We start from the raw sequence: 22040 nt of genomic DNA, 5'->3' as shown, positions 1-22040 counted from the left end.
AGGGGGTGTTAGGGTTGAGGTTATGTTAGAGTTAGGGTTAGGTTTAGGGGTTAATATAGTATAATTTAGCTTGTTGCGATGTGGGGGGCTGGCGGCTAAGGCTTAGTGGTTAATAGGTTTATTTAGTTAATAATTGTAAATTTAATTTAGCTATATTTTTATTATGTTAAAGTTAGGAGGTGTTAGGGTTATGTTAGGATTAGGTTTAGGGGTTAATATAGTTTAATTTAGCTTGTTGCGATGTGGGGGGCTGGCAGTTTAGGGGATAATAAATGTAGTATAGTGGAGGCGATTTCGGGAGCGGCAGATTAGGGGTTTATAATTTTATTTAGGTAGCGGCAATATCGGTAGCAGCAGATTAGGAGTTAATAACTGTAGGCAGGCGTTTGCGTTCATTAATTTCTTTATAGCTCTCAAAACACGTAATCTAGCTGTTAGAGAACTGCACATGCGGCACTGATCTCACAAGCAAGATTGATGTAACAAGCTAAGAGTATACAATTTAAAGGTAATAACAGTCACATGATCCTAATTAGAAAAGTTTATAAATTACAGCAGGATCAAACAAGGCATAAGCAAACAATGCAGATCACACGTTTCTTATCAAAATGGAAGACATAGAGAAAAGAAAGTTTTGAAGGTAATAAACACCTACTTCCGATTTGTAAGTAAAAAGTCAGACCAAGCGCTTTGGGCAATGCTTAAGTCGCTCTACACATAGGTGTTCTAGCTCACCTGAGGAGCATCTGATATAGATAATAGAGTGAAGAGCGCCAAAAGATTTGTGAAGGTTATATTTATATATTAAATGTAAAAGATAACAGTGAGTACATATTAAATATCCATACCATATGCGGATATAGATGGCGATAAAATCACATAGAATAATAAAATCACAATAAATGAAACAATGCTAAGTCAATATTAAAAACAAGCTCTTCACTCTATAATCTATATCACATACTTCAGATTTGTAGGGGCAAAAGGCAGCTATATTGTGCTATGCAGGGTTAAAATGGATTCTGTCCTTTCACTGTGTTACACATTAGTACAATATCTGTTAGCTAACACGTTCTCACAGGGATACCCCAACCTAAATTTATATCAACTGCAGTCCTCAAAGTACTATTGGGATTTGCTGTGCTATACAAATAAATAAATACATAATAATAATAATAATAATAATAATAATAATAATAAAAATTGATGATGATGATGATAATATGTCCCCAATAGACCAGATTCTAAGTACTTTCCTATCTTAGCATTGTACTTGTACCAGAGATTGAAAACAAGGACTTTTCTCAATTCTAGTCATCTGGGCAAACTAACAAGTCATATTTTCAGGGTTACCTTGGATGAGAGCAGCTTAAAGGGACGTGCAACCCAACATTTTTTCTTTCATGATTTAGAAAGAGCATTGTGATTTTAAACAACTTTAAAATGTGTTACTATTATCAAATGTTCCACTTTCTCTTGGTATATTTTGCTAAAAACCAGGGATGTAAGCTCAGGAGCGTGCATCCAAGAATGTTATCCATCTGCAAGAGCAATAGATAGTAGCACTATTTCTTGCCATGTAGAGCTCCAGACACCTACCCCTTCAACAAAGAATAACATGGGAACAAAGCAAGTTTGATTGATTATAGAAGTAAATAAAGTTTTAAAATAGTTTGCTCTGTCTGAATCAGAACAGAAACATTTTTGTGTTTCATATCCCTTTAATAACTATGGTTAATAATCAGCTAATTATTTCACCTGTGCTGTCGTTTAGATATCCAAAATATGTTGCCTGTTAGTGTGCCCGGTTTAGAGCTTATAGAATTTGGAGCACAATATAATTCTGTGTCCGTACAAGATAACAAATTGATGAGAAACTAATGAAGCTTGAAGCATGCAGAGCACATTTGCTGACTGAGAGCCCATGGAAATGCAGCAATTAAACAGAGTCATTTAATGCTACTCATTAGATTTATTGTCTGTATTGTAGTGGTGCCGCAGTGTCATATTCATGGTACAGTGCAACGTGCAGAAAGTTAAGGTATTCAAATAATCCACAGACTTTTATTTGTATTAGAAAAAAGTGGTGATTTCTAATCTAGACATTATTAAGTTTTCAAATGTTTCAGGACCATTTGTGTGAATCTGTTTGCACAATAGCCATACTGATATTACATGTATTGTTCTAGATTAATGGGACATGCACTAATTTGTTAGAGTAGGTAATTTTAGCACTAGTAATTCTGTAATACGTGTGTTTAACTCTCACAAATAGGTTAAACACATATTTCAAGTACAGCTCAGGTCGCAAATGTTTTCAAATGGTGATCCAATCAGCAGATATAGTCGCATGACCCAGCAGTGTGACTGTCACTGAAGATTGGCTCAGTGGCTGTGTCCACTGGGGACCAGCAATTTTTTGTGGATCTCCAGTAATACTTTAACTAAGTGTTTAACCCATCGGCAAGGTTTAAGCACATGGCATTGCAGGGTCGCTAGTGCTAAAATTACATGGAACAGCGTGAAATTGTCGCACTGTAATGTCCATTATATGTACTGCTGATTCTTGTACAGCCTTTAATAATAATAATAATAATAATAATAATAATAATAATATATTGTGTGTGTATATATAAGTAGTTTACATTTATTTGTGTTTATTGAGTTTTGTCACTATTTGATTACAAGTAGGATACATATCTACATTAGTAGGTCTAGATTTATGACAAATATGGTATAAAATGTTCAGCCATGTCTAAAATGTAACCACAGTATCAGAATAAGTAAAACAAGATTAAATGGATATTACAGGAGCTTACAGTTTATTTTCAGGTTAGTGATCTTACCATATGCTTTGGGTTTGTACAATCCTGGAGTCAGCATAAAGCTACAAGTATGCTCTGGAAACAAATCTTCTCCCTTCATTGGAAAAACGCTGCCATCCGACAGCTTGGCTGCCAGCATCAGACTCCTGTCCAAGTAGCTGACCAGTTTATATGGACCTTTCCCAAGAACTATTAAAAGAAAGTAAAGTAATGACAAATGATAAAAAGTACTGTGATCAATATTTAATCTGGATAGGAATATATTCACTAATGTTATTGTAATCATAGGACTGTAGCTGCTGAAAAATACATACTACTGGGCTACTGTGAAACTGTATGATGTCACTCTTCTCAGCTGAACCCTGCAGCAGGTATTTTTCATAAGTGTTGCCTCTAAAAGGGATAGGTAGATAGAAGATAGATAATAGATAGATAATAGGTAAGTAGATAGATAATAGGTAGGTAGATAGATAATAGGTAGGTAGATAGATGGATGGATAATTGATAAAGACAGACATGTTTTAAATTAGATTGATAGATGATAAATTATACAGACAGACACATTGTTATGGGATTTAACCAACCAATGAGAATACTAATGATATCTATTTCTGTTTCTATTTGTGAAATGATGAAACACATGTAATTGTATAATGGGTGTTTATTGCCCCCATGAGGCAAATGTGAGAACAACATTTGGTGTTGGTTTAAATTTGTGGAATGATGTTTAATTACATGTTTTTTAAATCATTTCTTTTTGAAAATTAGGTTGAAAATATTGTGATATTAAATTTTTTCCTTTACCCTTTTTATTACTAATTTATTTATTTATACATATAACATTATAGTAAAACACTATAAAATGTGTAGCCTGTGCAATCACCTCTTCCAGATACACTAAGTTTTAACATGTGTTTACTAGAATCAAATTCACAATAAGACCCAGCATGAGTTTACTAGAACCAAATGCACAATAAGACCCAGCAGGAGTTTACTAGAACCAAATGCACAATAAGGCCCAGCATGAGTTTACTAGAACCAAATGCACAATAAGACCCAGCATGAGTTTACTAGAACCAAATGCACAAAAAGACCCAGCTGGAGTTTACTAAAACCAAATGCACAATAAGGCCCAGCATGAGTTTACTAGAACCAAATGCACAATAAGACCCAGCATGAGTTTACTAGAACCAAATGCACAAAAAGACCCAGCTGGAGTTTACTAGAACCAAATGCACAATAAGACCCAACATGAGTTTACTGTAACCAAATGCACAATAAGACCCAGCGGGAGTTTACTAGAACCAAATGCACAATAAGACCCAGCATGAGTTTACTGTAAGCAAATGCACAATAAGACCCAGCATGAGTTTAATACAACCAAATGCACAATATGACCCAGCATGATTTTACTAGAACCAAATGCACAATAAGACCCAGAAGGAGTTTAATAGAACCAAATGAACAGTAAGACCCAGCAGGAGTTAACTAGAACCAAATGCACAATAAGATCCAGCATGAGATTATTAGACTAAAATGCACAAGACCCAGCAGGAGTTTACTAGAACCAAAGGCACAATAAGACCCAGCATGAGTTTACTAGAACCAAATGCACAAAAAGACCCAGCTGGAGTTTACTAAAACCAAATGCACAATAAGACCCAGCAGGAGTTTACTAGAACCAAATGCACAATAAGATCCAGCATGAGATTATTAGACTAAAATGCACAAGACCCAGCAGGAGTTTACTAGAACCAAATGCACTATAAGACCCAGCAGGAGTTTACTAGAACCAAATGCACTATAAGACCCAGCATGAGTATACTAGAAACAAATGCAAATTAAGACCCAGCAGGACTTTACTAGAACCAAATGCACAATAAGACCCAGCAGGAGTTTAATAGAACCAAATGCACAATAAGACCCAGCAGGAGTTTACTAGAACCAAATGCACAATAAGACCCAGCATGAGTTTACTAGAACCAAATGCACAATAAGGCAAAGCAGGAGTTTAATAGAACCAAATGCACAATAAGACCCAGCATGAGTTTACTAGAGCCAAATGCACAATAAGACCCAGCATGAGTATACTAGAAACAAATGCAAATTAAGACCCAGCAGGACTTTACTAGAACCAAATGCACAATAAGACCCAGCAGGAGTTTAATAGAACCAAATGCACAATAAGACTCAGCAGGAGTTTACTTGAACCAAATGCACAATAAGACCCAGCATGAGTTTACTAGAACCAAATGTACAATAAGACCCAGCAGGAGTTTACTAGAAGCACATGCACAATAAGACACAGCAGGAGTTTACTAGAACCAAATGCACAATAAGACCCAGCATGAGTTTACTAGAACCAAATGCAAAATAAGACCCAGCATGAGCTTACTAGAACGCAATGCACAATAAGACCCAGCGGGAGGTTACTAGAACCAAATGCACAATAAGACCCAGCAGGAATTTACTAGACTCAAATGCACAACAAGATCCAGTAGGAGTTTACTAGAACCAAATGCACAATAAGACCCAGCAGGAGTTTACTAGAACCAAATGCACAATAAGACCCAGCAGGAGTTTACTAGAACCAAATGCACAATAAGACCCAACATGAGTTTACTAGAACCAAATGCACAATAAGACCAAGCATGGGTTTAATAGAACCAAATGCACAATAAGACCCAGAAGGAGTTTACTAGAACTAAATGCACAATAAGACCCAGCAGGAGTTTACTAGAACCAAATGCACAATAAACCCAGCAGGAGTTTACTAGAACCAAAAGCACAATAAGACCCAGCAGGAGTTTACTAGAACCAAATGCACCATAAGACCAAGCATGGGTTTAATAGAACCAAATGCACAATAAGACCCAGAAGGAATTTACTAGAACCAAATGCACAATAAGATCCAGCAGGCGTTTACTAGAACCAAATGCACAATAAGACCCTGCATGAGTTTAATAGAACAAAATGGACAATTAGACCCAGCAGGACTTTACAAGAACCGCATGCACAATAAGACTAAGCAGGAGTTTACTAGAACCAAATTCACAATAAGACCCAGCAGGAGTTTACTAGAACCAAATGCACAATAAGACCCAGCATGAGTTTACTAGAACCAAATGCACAATAAGGCAAAGCAGGAGTTTAATAGAACCAAATGCACAATAAGACCCAGCATGAGTTTACTAGAACCAAATGCACAATAAGACCCAGCATGAGTATACTAGAAACAAATGCAAATTAAGACCCAGCAGGACTTTACTAGAACCAAATGCACAATAAGACCCAGCAGGAGTTTAATAGAACCAAATGCACAATAAGACTCAGCAGGAGTTTACTTGAACCAAATGCACAATAAGACCCAGCATGAGTTTACTAGAACCAAATGAACAATAAGACCCAGCATGAGTTTACTAGAACCAAATGCACAATAAGACCCAGCAGGAGTTTACTTGAACCAAATGCACAATAAGACCCAGCATGAGTTTACTAGAACCAAATGTACAATAAGACCCAGCAGGAGTTTACTAGAAGCACATGCACAATAAGACACAGCAGGAGTTTACTAGAACCAAATGCACAATAAGACCCAGCATGAGTTTACTAGAGCCAAATGCAAAATAAGACCCAGCATGAGCTTACTAGAACGCAATGCACAATAAGACCCAGCGGGAGGTTACTAGAACCAAATGCACAATAAGACCCAGCAGGAATTTACTAGACTCAAATGCACAACAAGATCCAGTAGGAGTTTACTAGAACCAAATGCACAATAAGACCCAGCAGGAGTTTACTAGAACCAAATGCACAATAAGACCCAGCAGGAGTTTACTAGAACCAAATGCACAATAAGACCCAACATGAGTTTACTAGAACCAAATGCACAATAAGACCAAGCATGGGTTTAATAGAACCAAATGCACAATAAGACCCAGAAGGAGTTTACTAGAACTAAATGCACAATAAGACCCAGCAGGAGTTTACTAGAACCAAATGCACAATAAACCCAGCAGGAGTTTACTAGAACCAAAAGCACAATAAGACCCAGCAGGAGTTTACTAGAACCAAATGCACCATAAGACCAAGCATGGGTTTAATAGAACCAAATGCACAATAAGACCCAGAAGGAATTTACTAGAACCAAATGCACAATAAGATCCAGCAGGCGTTTACTAGAACCAAATGCACAATAAGACCCTGCATGAGTTTAATAGAACAAAATGGACAATTAGACCCAGCAGGACTTTACAAGAACCGCATGCACAATAAGACTAAGCAGGAGTTTACTAGAACCAAATTCACAATAAGACCCAGCAGGAGTTTACTAGAACCAAATGCACAATAAGACCCAGCATGAGTTTAATAGAACCAAATGCACAATAAGGCAAAGCAGGAGTTTAATAGAACCAAATGCACAATAAGACCCAGCATGAGTTTACTAGAACCAAATGCACAATAAGACCCAGCATGAGTATACTAGAAACAAATGCAAATTAAGACCCAGCAGGACTTTACTAGAACCAAATGCACAATAAGACCCAGCAGGAGTTTAATAGAACCAAATGCACAATAAGACTCAGCAGGAGTTTACTTGAACCAAATGCACAATAAGACCCAGCATGAGTTTACTAGAACCAAATGAACAATAAGACCCAGCATGAGTTTACTAGAACCAAATGCACAATAAGGCAAAGCAGGAGTTTAATAGAACCAAATGCACAATAAGACCCAGCATGAGTTTACTAGAACCAAATGCACAATAAGACCCAGCATGAGTTTACTTGAACCAAAAGCACAATAAGACCCAGCATGAGTTTACTAGAACCAAATGTACAATAAGACCCAGCAGGAGTTTACTAGAAGCACATGCACAATAAGACACAGCAGGAGTTTACTAGAACCAAATGCACAATAAGACCCAGCATGAGTTTACTAGAACCAAATGCAAAATAAGACCCAGCATGAGCTTACTAGAACGCAATGCACAATAAGACCGAGCAGGAGTTTACTAGAACCAAATGCACAATAAGACCCAGCAGGAGTTTACTAGACTCAAATGCACAATAAGACCCAGCAGGAGTTTACTAGAACCAAATGCACAAAAAGACCCACCATGAGTTTACTAGAACCAAATGCACAATAAGACCAAGCATGGGTTTAATAGAACCAAATGCACAATAAGACCCAGAAGGAGTTTACTAGAACCAAATGCACAATAAGACCCAGAAGGAATTTACTAGAACCAAATGCACAATAAGATCCAGCAGGAGTTTACTAGAACCAAATGCACAATAAACCCAGCAGGAGTTTACTAGAACCAAATGCACAAAAAGACCCACCATGAGTTTACTAGAACCAAATGCACAATAAGACCAAGCATGGGTTTAATAGAACCAAATGCACAATAAGACCCAGAAGGAGTTTACTAGAACCAAATGCACAATAAGACCCAGAAGGAATTTACTAGAACCAAATGCACAATAAGATCCAGCAGGAGTTTACTAGAACCAAATGCACAATAAACCCAGCAGGAGTTTACTAGAACCAAATGCACAATAAGACCAAGCATGGGTTTAATAGAACCAAATGCACAATAAGACCCAGAAGGAGTTTACTAGAACCAAATGCACAATAAGACCCAGAAGGAATTTACTAGAACCAAATGCACAATAAGATCCAGCAGGCGTTTACTAGAACCAAATGCACAATAAGACCCTGCATGAGTTTAATAGAGCAAAATGGACAATTAGACCCAGCAGGACTTTACAAGAACCGCATGCACAATAAGACTAAGCAGGAGTTTACTAGAACCAAATTCACAATAAGACCCAGCAGGAGTTTACTAGAACCAAATGCACAATAAGACCCAGAATGAGTTTACTAGAACCAAATGCACAATACGACTCAGCAGGAGTTTACTAGAATCAAATGCACAATAAGACCCAGCAGGAGTTTACTAGAACCAAATGCACAATAAGACCCAGCATGAGTTTACTAGAACCAAATGCACAATAAGACCCCCCCCCAACATTACAACCCACCACCCACATACCCCTAATCTAACCCAAACCACCCTTAAATAAACCTAACACTAAGCCCCTGAAGATCTTCCTACCTTGTCTTCACCATACCAGGTTCACCGATCGGTCCTGAAGAGCTCCTCCGATGTCCTGATCCAAGCCCAAGTGGGGGGCTGAAGATGTCCATGATCCGGTAGAAGTCTTCATCCAAGCGGGGCAGAAGAGGTCTTCCATCCGATTGAAGTCTTCATCCAAGCGGGGCAGAAGAGGTCTTACATCCGATTGAAGTCTTCATCCAGGCGGAATCTTCTATCGACATCCATCTGGAACGGAGCGGCAGCATCCTGAAGACCTCCGACGCGAACATCCATCCTGGCCGACGACTGAACGACGAATGACGGTTCCTTTAAATGACGTCATCCAAGATGGCGTCCCTCGAATTCCGATTGGCTGATAGGATTCTATCAGCCAATAGAAATTAAGGTAGAAATATTCTGATTGGCTGATGGAATCAGCCAATCAGATTTAGCTCGCATTCTATTGGCTAATCGGAACAGCCAATAGAATGCGAGCTCAATCTGATTGGCTGATTGGATCAGCCAATCGGATTGAACTTGATTCTGATTGGCTGATTCCATCAGCCAATCAGAATATTCCTACCTTAATTCCGATTGGCTGATAGAATCCTATCAGCCAATCGGAATTCGAGGGACGCCATCTTGGATGACGTCATTTAAAGGAACCGTTATTCGTCGTTCAGTCATCGGCCAGGATGGATGTTCCGCGTCGGAGGTCTTCAGGATGCTGCCGCTCCGTTCCAGATGGATGTCGATAGAAGACCTCTTCTGCCCCGCTTGGATGAAGACTTCAATCGGATGGAAGACCTCTTCTGCCCCGCTTGGATGAAGACTTCTACCGGATCATGGACATCTTCAGCCCCCCGCTTGGGCTTGGATCAGGACATCGGAGGAGCTCTTCAGGACCGATCGGTGAACCTGGTATGGTGAAGACAAGGTAGGAAGATCTTCAGGGGCTTAGTGTTAGGTTTATTTAAGGGGGGTTTGGCTTAGATTAGGGGTATGTGGGTGGTGGGTTGTAATGTTGGGGGGGTATTGTATGTTTTTTTACAGGCAAAAGAGCTGAACTTCTTGGGGCATGCCCCACAAAGGGCCCTGTTCAGGGCTGGTAAGGTAAAAGAGCTTTTAACTTTAGTAATTTAGAATAGGGTAGGGCATTTTTTATTTTGGGGGGCTTTGTTGTTTTATTAGGGGGCTTAGTTTAAAATTGTTGTAATATTTTTCTTATGTTTGTAGATATTTTTTTATTTTTTGTAACTTAGTTCTTTTTTATTTTTTGTACTTTAGTTAGTTTATTTCATTGTAGTTATTTGTAGGTATTGTATTTAATTAATGTATTGATAGTGTAGTGTTAGGTTTAATTGTAGGTAATTGTAGGTATTTTATTTAATTAATTTAATGATAGTATAGTGTTAGGTTTAATTGTAACTTAGGTTAGGATTTATTTGACAGGTAATTTTGTAATTATTTTAACTAGGTAACATGAAATAGTTCTTAACTATTTAATAGCTATTGTACCTGGTTAAAATAATTACAAAGTTGCCTGTAAAATAAATATTAATCCTAAAATAGCTACAATGTAATTATAATTTATATTGTAGCTATATTAGGATTTATTTTACAGGTAAGAATTTAGCTTTAAATAGGAATAATTTATATAATAAGAGTTAATTAATTTCGTTAGATGTAAATTATATTTAATTTAGGGGGGTGTTAGTGTTAGGGTTAGACAGCTTTAGAGGTTAATACATTTATTAGAATAGCGGTGAGCTCCGGTCGGCAGATTAGGGGTTAATAATTGAAGTTAGGTGTCGGCGATGTTAGGGAGGGCAGATTAGGGGTTAATACTATTTATTATAGGGTTAGTGAGGTGGATTAGGGGTTAATAACTTTATTATAGTAGCGCTCAGGTCCGCTCGGCAGATTAGGGGTTAATAAGTGTAGGCAGGTGGAGGCGACGTTGTGGGGGCAGATTAGGGGTTAATAAATATAATATAGGGGTCGGCGATGTTAGGGCAGCAGATTAGGGGTACATAGGGATAATGTAAGTAGCGACGGTGTCCGGAGCGGTAGATTAGGGGTTAATAATAATATGCAGGGGTCAGCGATAGCGGGGGCGCAGAATAGGGGTTAATAAGTGTAAGTTAGGGGTTTTTAGACTCGGGGTACATGTTAGAGTGTTAGGTGCAGACGTAGGAAGTGTTTCCCCATAGCAAACAATGGGGCTGCGTTAGGAGCTGAACGCGGCTTTTTTGCAGGTGTTTTTTTTTTTTTTTTTTTTCAGCTCAAACAGCCCCATTGTTTCCTATGGGGGAATCGTGCACGAGCACGTTTTTGAGGCTGGCCGCTTGCGTAAGCAACTCTGGTATCGAGAGTTGAAGCTGCGTTAAATATGCTCTAAGCTCCTTTTTTGGAGCCTAACGCAGCCTTTATGTGGACTCTCAATACCAGAGTTATTTTTATGGTGCGGCCAGAAAAAAGCCGGCGTTAGCTACGCGGGTCCTTACCGACAAAACTCTAAATCTAGGCCAAAATATGCTATGAAGGAGCGCTAAAAACCCCTTGGAGGGGATAAATGGCTAAAGGTGGAGTCGGTAGGTATAACGGATGTGTGAGTAAAAAGGAACTAGGGTCGGAAATGTGGGATTTAAAAAATATACATTTTAATTCAAAATCCTAAAAAACAGATGTGTGTATATATCACAATAATAGAAGACAATTAAACAAGTTCAAACAATCGGTTAGAACCATAAAATTCCTCTTACGATCTATCTAAAAAAAGAGAGACTCTATGCCAAACTCATTGGTGGTTAGCAGTTACAGACGTAGTAAGTAGCTTTTCAATGAGCTAAAATTTCGACTAGAGTAATAGAGTTGAGAATGCTAGAAATAACTTAATGAATACAGTTAAATACAATGAGTAGTAAAGTGTCCTATATAAAACAAACTGTGTAATGAGATAGCTTATCAAAAATGATTCAATAAAGTGAATTGTACAGTGTCCTATATAAACAACCTATGTACGGCAACCTCTATAAACATCCTTAATAAAACATCCTTGGTGTAGCGAGAGTCCAAAAGAATATAATCCAAATGAGGGCGTGTATGTCCAATAAATAAATGTGAATAAATCTGTGTAGAATAACGTGAAAAAAAGTTAAATATATGAAAAATATAAAAAATTAAAATATATATATATATAATATATTATAAAAATATAAAATATGTAATATCAATATGTGTCCGTAAGCAAAAAATCAGATGTACACCTAAAAAATTTGAAAAAATGTCATTGAAAAATGTGTTCGTTCTTGTGCTGTATAAAATTCTTTGTGTGGTCCCAGAATGAGTAGTATTCTAAAGTGAAAAGTGCCTTAAAGATGTTTTTCTCTAGAGATATTTCTCTTTCAAGTGGGGGTTTTTCAAAGTGTAGAATATCGTCAGTGTCCTATAAGAAATAAACAGACATAGTGCAATATTGCTACTATAAATGAGAGAAATAGGTATTAAACTTACCAATAAAAAGAACCTGAGCCGTAATACCAGTGGTGTCTATGCGTTTTGGTCCCAGAGGACCTTTCTCAAGACTGATCAGTCGATATTCTACACTTTGATAAAACCCCACTTGAAAGAGAAATATCTCTAGAGAAAAACATCTTTAAGGCACTTTTCACTTTAGGATGCTACTCATTCTGGGACCACACAAATAATTTTATACAGCAACGAACACATTTTTCAGTGACATTTTTTCACATTTTTTAGGTGTACACCTGATTTTTTGCTCACAGACACATTTTGATATTACATATTTTATATTTTTATAATATGTTATATATATTTTTTCATTTTTTTAATATTTTTCATTTATTTTACATTTTTTCACGTTATTCTACACGGATTTATCCACATTTATTTATTGGACTCACCATTGGACATTCATGCCCTCATTTGGATTATATTCTTTTGGACTCTCGCTACACCAAAGATGTTGGATGTTAATAGAGGTTGCCATACATAGGTTGTTTATATAGGACACTGTACAATTCACTTTATTGAATCATTTTTGATAAGCTATCTCATTACACAGTTTGTTTTATATAGGACACTTTACTACTCATTGTATTTAACTGTATTCGTTAAGTTATTTCTAGCATTCTCAACTCTAGTCGAAATTTTAGCTCATTGAAAAGCTACTTTCTACGTCTGTAACTGCTAACCACCAATGAGTTTGGCATAGAGTCTCTCTTATTTTAGATAAATCATAAGAGGAATTTTATGGTTCTAACCGATTGTTTGAACTTATTGTTTAATTGTCTTCTATTATTGTGATATATACACACATCTGTTTTTTAGGATTTTTAATTAAAATGTATATTTTTTAAATCCCACATTTCCGACCCTAGTTCCTTTTTACTCACGCATCCGTTATACCTACCGACTCCACCTTTAGCCATTTATCCCCTCCAAGGGGTTTTTAGCGCTCCTTCATAGCATATTTTGATTCCTTAAATTGAGATCTGGTTGAGAGATCTTGCACATTGGGGAGGAGCTTGTGTGGTAGCATTTTTGGCGCTGGTGATATCTCTTTTATTAGACTTGTGCATGGCAGAAAAATTTGGTTTGGTTCGGTTCAGATCGATTTGGATGTTTTCGAATTTCGGTTTGGATCGATTCGAATTCGGAAAAAATCGAATGCATTCGTTTCGGATTCATTCGGATTTGAATAAATTCAGCTGGATTTGGTTTGGTTCGATTCGGAAATTCGGAATTTCGGTATGTGTTAGGTGGGATGTGCTGTGTATTAGACTAGTATTATGTACTGTATATTAGGTGTAACCCATAGCAGAGTGATATAACCTAATATACTGTACAATACTAGTGTAATCCATGGCCATCCGAATCTACAGAATAAATCCGAACTAATTCGGATTTATTCGGTAGATTCGGTACTACCGTAATTCGGAAATTCGAATCGATCCGAATCTCTGAATTTAACAAATTTGGCCGAATTTCAATTCATTCCGAATCGAAAAGCACATGTCTATCTTTTATCCAAGCACAATAAGATCCAGCAGGCTTTTACTAGAACTAAAGGCACAATAAGACACAGCAGGAGTTTACTAGAACCAAATGCACAATAAGACCCAGCAGGAGTTTACTAGAACCAAATGCACAATAAGACCCAGCAGGAGTTTGCTAGACCCAAATGCATAATTAGACTCAGCATGAGTTTACTAGAACCAAATGCACAATAAGACCCAGCAGGAGTTTAATAGAACCAAATGCACAATAAGACCCAGCAGATCTTTACTAGAACCAAATGCACAATAAGATCCAGTAGGGGATTACTAGAACCAAATGCACAATAAGACCCAGCATGAGTTTAATAGAACCAAATGTACAATAAGACCCAGTATGAGTTTACTAGAACCAAATGCACATTAAGACTTACCTTTGTTGAAGTATTCACAGTCATAGGCTAAAAATGAAACAAAAAACAAACAAAGGTAAATACAAGATTACCAGAGTGTATGTAGACAGTGGGTTTTATTGGTGTGATTAACATTTATCTTCCCTAAATCATGTGTATGCTCTTTTACCTCTTTCCTAGTCCTCTATTTATGCACAAATATGTTTTTAGTAGTATTTCACCCTGAGAGCAGATCCTTTTCTAGTTCCGCAGAGCTGATATTGGAGAAAGCGAACAAGCTGATTGGTCTGCGCACTGCACGCACACACGTTCCTGTTAGATACATTGAGAACACTGACTCAACAATGTTTTTGCATCCTGTGTGGCTGGTTTTATAGGTTACTCATAAAACATGTCTTTATTTCTATATATTGTGTATTGCAAAGTTTGTTAATGCTTTATACTCGGGCAAAGGGTTTTTACTGTCTGTTTAAAATTTACTCGATGGTCCTGAGTCTCCATTTTGCTTCATATATAATGAATTATATCACTTTATTTCAGAGGCGTAACTAGAAACCAAAGGGCCCAGGTGCAAGAATCTAAGAAGCCCCCCCCCCCCCCCCACACACACACAAAAAAAAAAGTGAATTTGATACATATCTTTTTTTTTTTTACATTTATCACAGACAAAAATGTGAATCAGATGATTACATGTCTGCAAAAGGAGGTACCCTGTGCCCACAGTCTGTGAGATGGTCTGACCCCCTATTACTGTATATAGTGACACTGTTTAACCCACCAGTACTGTATATAGTGAGTCAGTGACACTGTCTGTAATCTGCCGGTGAGATGGGTGGCCTGACCCTACCCAACCCAGTAGTTTATAAAGTGACCACAGTAGTCTGTGACATAGTCCAGCCCACCCATACTGTATATAGTGATACTGTATAGTGACACTGTTTACTCCCCCACCCCCCATGCTGTAGTAACAAGGTCTGTAATTTGCTGGTTCCACAAACATACACACGTGCATAAATACACACACAGTCACATACATACATAAACACACACACACACACATACATGCATAAATACACACACAGTCACATACATACATAAACACACACACACACATACATGCATAAATACACACACAGTCACATACATACATGTATAAATACACACACATGCACATACATACATAAACACACACACACACACATACATGCATAAATACACACACAGTCACATGCATACATAAACACACACACATACATGCATAAATACACACACAGTCACATGCATACATAAACACACACACACACACACACATACATGCATAAATATACACACAATCACATGCATACATAAACACATACACACACATACATGCATAAATACACACACAGTCACATGCATACATAAACACACACACACACACACATACATAAATATACACACAGTCACATACATACATACACACACATATAAACACCAATGGGTAAAACAGAAACACTAACCCCTGTAGTCAGAGACACTAGTGAAGCATCATTTCACACTCACATGATATCAGTGCAGGCAGTGGCAGGTCAACGTTTTTTAATGTAAAAAAAAAAAAAAAATAGTTTGTTTTTATTTTAAGCTGGGCTCTGCACCCTATGTAGTTTCGCCCCTGGTTTATTTTACTAATCCTGTTTTCAAAGCTACTAGCCCAGAGGGGAAAAGGTTACTAGCCCAGAGGGGAAAAGGTTACTAGCCCAGAGGGAAAAGTTACTAGCCCACTCAATGATAAAGATAGTAAAAAAGGAAAAAAAATATTTGCCCGCTGCAATTTCTTACTCATTGGGACTAGTGGAAATTTCAAGCCCTGTGTGTAAATATATACATACACGCACATATTACACACACACACACACACACAAAATATATATATATAGAAATTCGGTAAATAGAAGGGCACTCTCAGGGTTTATTTGGAAGATAAATGCTTTCTATATTAAGGAAAGACACTAATACATGGTCAAAACATGGTCAAAACAGGCTATATAGACTTTTGTTTTATATATATATATATACACACACACACACACAGATATATACATGCATACATACACACACACACACATATATATATATATATATATATATATATATATATACATACACACATATATTACACACACACACACACATACATATATATATATATATATATATATATATATACACAGATATAACATATACATACATACACAATATGTATAATCCCAGCACAACAATACAGAGAAAATGCAGCATATATAATGTTTATACTTTAGCTCAAAACAAACATGATAATGCAGAATTAGTTTCCAGGGCCCAAAATCATCACACACTACCTTCACACATACAATAAAAAATAAATAAGATGCAGAAATACCCCCAAGGCGTCTCAAGGGAGGGGGGGGGGGGGAGTCAACAGCAGTCCTGGGTAAGCAGGCAATTAAGCAGATTAGTATTGTACGTCACAATCCCTGAAAGTCTGTTTATGATATATTTCCCAAATCGTAAAGTTCTCCGGTGTTTATAACAGGTATTCACCTAAACAGACACAGGAACACAGAACCTTGTCGTCTGCAGCCACGGCTGATCAACTGATCCAACTACTTATGTATTGAACAGCAGTCGCAGATTAATGTGCAAAGTGTGTCAATACAAACGTGATGTTAGTTAAGTGGTCATAGTAAGCACTGATACCTCCAATACAGCAACTTCTCACAGCATGAGTGCCTGTAGGAGAAAGTCTCTAATATACTTGCGGCCACTCTCGTATCTTGCAGGGCAATTTGGCTCAATCCTACACAGGTCATCCACCGCCACCTGTCTTGTTCTGTATATGTTCAGCAGCCCAACCTGTAAGGATCATCCACCCTAACTCACCTTGGAAATGCTTGGATACAGCACATGTAGTGCTCGTGGCTCTCCTGTCTGATGCTGATGATGTCACTCAGACACGCGTTTCGGGACTCATATCCAGATGCCATATCAGGGAAAATAAGCATCTGCTAGTAACTGTTGATTGGTCATACTAGAAAAGATAAACAACACTTACACACCCACTCACTCCGTATATTCAACATTTCAAAACCAGAAATAATGATACCTATAGGGAGTCAGTAACAGGATAATATACATAATGGAGCACTGTGTAAATTCATTGATAGGGATATAATATGTATATATACAAATATGTAAAAAACATAAATTCAATAGAATACATCAATGAAATATATTGAGAAAATCAATGGAATAAATTGAAAATTCAATTGTTTAAAAATCCAACCCACCACTGCCCTACGTTACGTAAAGTTGCCCCAAGAGATCTCTTAATTTAAGCCACTGGGAGACATAGTGTCAAGCCTTCTTATCCATTGGGCCTCTTTTTAAAAAATAATCTCCTTCTTAATGGGGCAACGCCATCCACAATCTGGAAATGTAACTGGCTTTTATTATGGCCAGCAATCCCTACAACAGGGAGATGCTATAACTCATCCACACTCAGGTAAACGTATACCCATTAATGGCTATTTCTCTTGTAACTCTAAGTACATTATATATGTTACCAAATGCCTATGTGGGCTCGCATATGTGGGAGAAACAACCCAACATTCTAAGGACAGGATTCATCAGCATAAAGCTGCAATTGGCAAATTGGATGAGGATGTCCCTTTAGCTCATTATTTTATGATTGCTGGCCATAATAAAACCAGTTTTGTTTCCAGATTGTGGATGGCATTGCCCCTTTAAGAAGGGGAGGCGACAAACAAAAGATTATTTTTTAAAAAGAGAACCAATGGATAAGAAGGCTTGACACTATGTCTCCCAGGGGCTTAAATCGAGAGATCTCTTGGGACACTTTTACGTAAAGTAGGGCTGTGGTGGGTTGGATTTTTTTCAATTTAATTTCTCAATATATTCCATTGATTTTCTCAAAATATTTCATTGATGTATTCTATTGAATTTATGCTATTTACACATTTGTATATATACATATTATATCCCTATGAATGAATTTACACAGTGCTCCTTTATGTATATTATTCTTTAGGTATCATTATTTCTGGTTTTGAAATGTTGAATATATGGAGTGAGTGGGTGAGTAAGTTTTGTTTATCTTTTCTAGTGTGGCCAATCAGCAGTTACTAGCAGACACTTATTCTCCCCGATATGGCATCTGGATATGACTCCTTGAGAAAGGGTGGAGTCCTGAAACGCAGTCGGAGTGACGTCATCAGCATCAGACAGGAGAGCCACGAGCATTAAATGTGCTGTGTCCAAACATTTCCAAGCTGAGTTACGGTGGATGATCCTTACAGGTTGGGCTGCTGAACATATACAGATCAAGACAGGTGACGGTGGATGACCTGTGTAGGATTGAGCCAAATTGCACTACAAGACACAAGAGTGGCCACAAGTATAATAGAGACTTTCTCCTACAGGCACTCATGCTGTGAGAAGCTGCCGTATTGGAGGTATCAGTGCTTACTATGACCGCTTAACTAACATCACGCTTGTATTGACACACTTTGCACATAATTAATGAACCCATTAATCTGTGACTGCTGTTCAATACATAAGTAGTTGGTTCAGTTGATTAGCCGTGGTTGCAGATGACAAGCTTCTGTGTTCCTGTGTCTGTTTAGGTGAATACCTTATAAACACTGGAGACCTTTAAAATTTGGGAAATATATCATAAACAGACTTTCAAGGATTGTGCCGTAAAATCTGCTTACTTGCCTGCTTACCCTGGACTGCTGTTGACTATTTTCCCCTCTTGGGGTGCCTTGGGGTATTTCTGCATCTTATTTATTTCTTGTTGTATGTGTGAAGGTAGTGTGTGATGATTTAGGGCCCTGGAAACAAATTCTGCTTGTTTGATATGAGCTAAAGAATAAACATAATTGGGTGTTTGGATCAGCAATTTAATTTTGATCTATCAAATAACTGAAGGACACAGTAATATTTCAGTAGTGAAATGAGATTTATTGGATTTATTGGATTAACAGAAAATGTGCGATATGCATCAAAACAAAATTAGACAGGTGCATACATTTGGGCAACCTTGTCATTTTGTTGATTTGAATACCTGTAACTACCTAGAACTGATTTATTGGAACACACAATTGGTTTGGTGAGCCCATTAAGCTTTTAACTTCATAGACAGGTGCTTCCAATCATGCGAAAAGGTATTTAATGTGGCTAATTGCAAGTAGTTGTTCTCTTTGACTCGCCTCTGAAGAGTGGCAACATGGGGGCCTCAAAACAACTCTCAAATGACCTGAAAACAAGGATTGTTCAACATTATGGTTTAGGGGAAGGCTACAAAAAGCTATCACAGAGATTTAAGCTGTCAGTGTCCACTGTGAGGAACATAGTGAGGAAATAGAAGACCACAGGCAAAGTTCTTGTTAAGGACAGAAGTGGCAGGGCAAGTAAAATATCGGAGAGGCAAATTCAAAGGATGGTGGGAACGGTCAAAAACAGCCCACAGACCACCTCCAACAACTCAGCACAGTTTGCACAAGGAGAAGCTGTATGGGAGAGTGATGAGGAAGAAGCCTTTTCTGCACACACGCCACAAATGCAGATTTGGACAAGCCAGCTTCATTTTGGATTGTGTATGCTCACTCATTGCTATACCACAAAAACAGTTGGATCAGATGTGTAGTAGGTCAGGTACTTTGAACTATTATCAAAATATTGAGTAGTTTCCAAAAGTATAATCCCTGACCCATGATCTACTTGACTCCCAACTTTACTCTCTTATACTTTGAACTAAATATACCTTAATTAAAGACAGCTAATAAAACCGTACAGCTGGACGTGTTGTACTGACCCTTGCACCGGAACTCATCAGAAGCGGTGAAACTTAGCCGCGGTTCATTGGAACTGAACGCTCAGGAAAAAGATTTTCTATCTGCTTTGCTAAATTTGATATGACAATCTACTAAGGAACTTTGCCTTTTCATCGCTATATTAAAAATGAGTTGGATCAGATGTGTAGTAGGTCAGGTACTTCAAACTATTCTTACAATATTTGAGTAGTATCCAAAAGTATAATTCCTGACCCATGATCTACTTGCCTCCCATTTCTACTCTATACTTATACTTACCTCTGCTGTGAACTAATTTATCTAAAGTGAGGATAGCTAACAACATCGTACAACTGGACTTGCTTGTACTGACCCTCATACTGAACTCATCTGAAAGTGGTAATACTTAGCCGCAGTTCATTGGAACTGAACGCACAGGAAAAGATTCTCTATCAGCTCTGTCAAACTTGACACAACATTTCACTAAATATTCTGATCCGAGACTGCTACATTAATCTCAAAAAAACATCTATAATTGGGATCAGAGACAAATTATTATAACAATTCGTTACAAGAAATATCTTTGAACTTTTTTTCACAACGAACTGTATTTTAAATCTTCGCAAAATAAAATCCTACAGTGTATATGAGAATATTTACAAGGAACTTCTCTTAATCACTCAACATCACATCTGAGAGTCCCGATCCATTCCGACACTACACTAATCAGAAATTTATATTTCAAAAGGTACCTATTTTTTCTGCTATATTTAACGATACAAATTTGCTGTTTTTAGATATATATTTAACATTGTTAATCTTGGACTCACAGATATCAATTAATCTCTTTTACATATTTTAACAAACTATTTTTTAAGATGGATGTATTGTATTTTTTAAACAACAGATGCCGGCAACGTATTATTATTAATTGTATTGTCAACTACTACTATTGAATTAATTTCAAACATATTGTATTAAAATTCATTTAATCTAATCCATATGTATCTTTTTTTATTGTTAGAGTATAAACAAAAGATATGTTTAGAATTTTCTAATCGTTATAACACGATATTAATACAAAAATCATCAAATCTCTTTTAAGCTTTAATTAACGCTATCCCATCCCCCACATACACAATCTATCCTAGTGATTAGTTTGGAGGTCTAATCATATTATTTGGGATTAGCCTAAGAGAATCGAGTGTTAGCATCTTCAAATATCCACCCGTTCCATCAGCTTCATTTTGGAAGAAGGTGCTGTGGACTGATGAAACAAAGATTGAGTTATTTGGTCATAACAAGGGGCATTATGCATGGCGGCAAAAGAACACAGCATTCCAAGACAAACACATGCTACCCACAGTAAAATTTGGTTGATGTTCCATCATGCTGTGGGTCTGTGTGGCCAGTGCCGGTACTGGGAATCTTGTTAAAGCTGAGGGTCGCATGGATTCCACTCAATATCAGCAGATACTAGAGAATAATTGGGAGAAAAGAGGAGAAACAACTATGGCACTATAGAAGTCCAATATTAATATACATAGTGATGGAACTATATTGTGAGAGGTGGGTGCTGTACACAAAGAAACTGTTTACACGTAGAACCAGTGGGCTACTGGGAAGTGTGTACGTATGTAGCACTCAACAACATTTGACAGTAATGGGTACAATATCATCCGTGGGGAGATTATAACGTGAACATCCGGAGTGAAGGGGTTAAAACTTAACTTTTATTCATTCTACAAGATAAAAAAAATGGTAACATAAAAACACAAAGGTATGTTCTCCTATACTTCTGAATAATATATACTGTAGCCAAATGAGGGGTATGTATGGGTCACAGATTG

At 37.4% G+C, this 22040-nt stretch overlaps 1 protein-coding gene across 1 annotated transcript in view; it reads right to left on the bottom strand.

The window, feature by feature from the left end:
• Positions 1 to 22040, bottom strand: part of OTOG (otogelin) — a 576525-nt gene that overhangs the window by 244078 nt on the left and 310407 nt on the right. Inside the window, 2 exon segments of the mRNA XM_053689346.1 lie at positions 2847 to 3014; positions 14381 to 14407. Of these exon segments, the coding sequence (XP_053545321.1) occupies positions 2847 to 3014; positions 14381 to 14407 (195 nt within the window).

The sequence above is a fragment of the Bombina bombina genome, chromosome 7 (genome assembly GCF_027579735.1).
Source record: "Bombina bombina isolate aBomBom1 chromosome 7, aBomBom1.pri, whole genome shotgun sequence".
Taxonomy (NCBI): domain Eukaryota; kingdom Metazoa; phylum Chordata; class Amphibia; order Anura; family Bombinatoridae; genus Bombina; species Bombina bombina.
The sequence above is the reverse complement of the archived record's forward strand: the minus strand, read 5'-3'. Positions and strand labels throughout refer to the sequence as shown.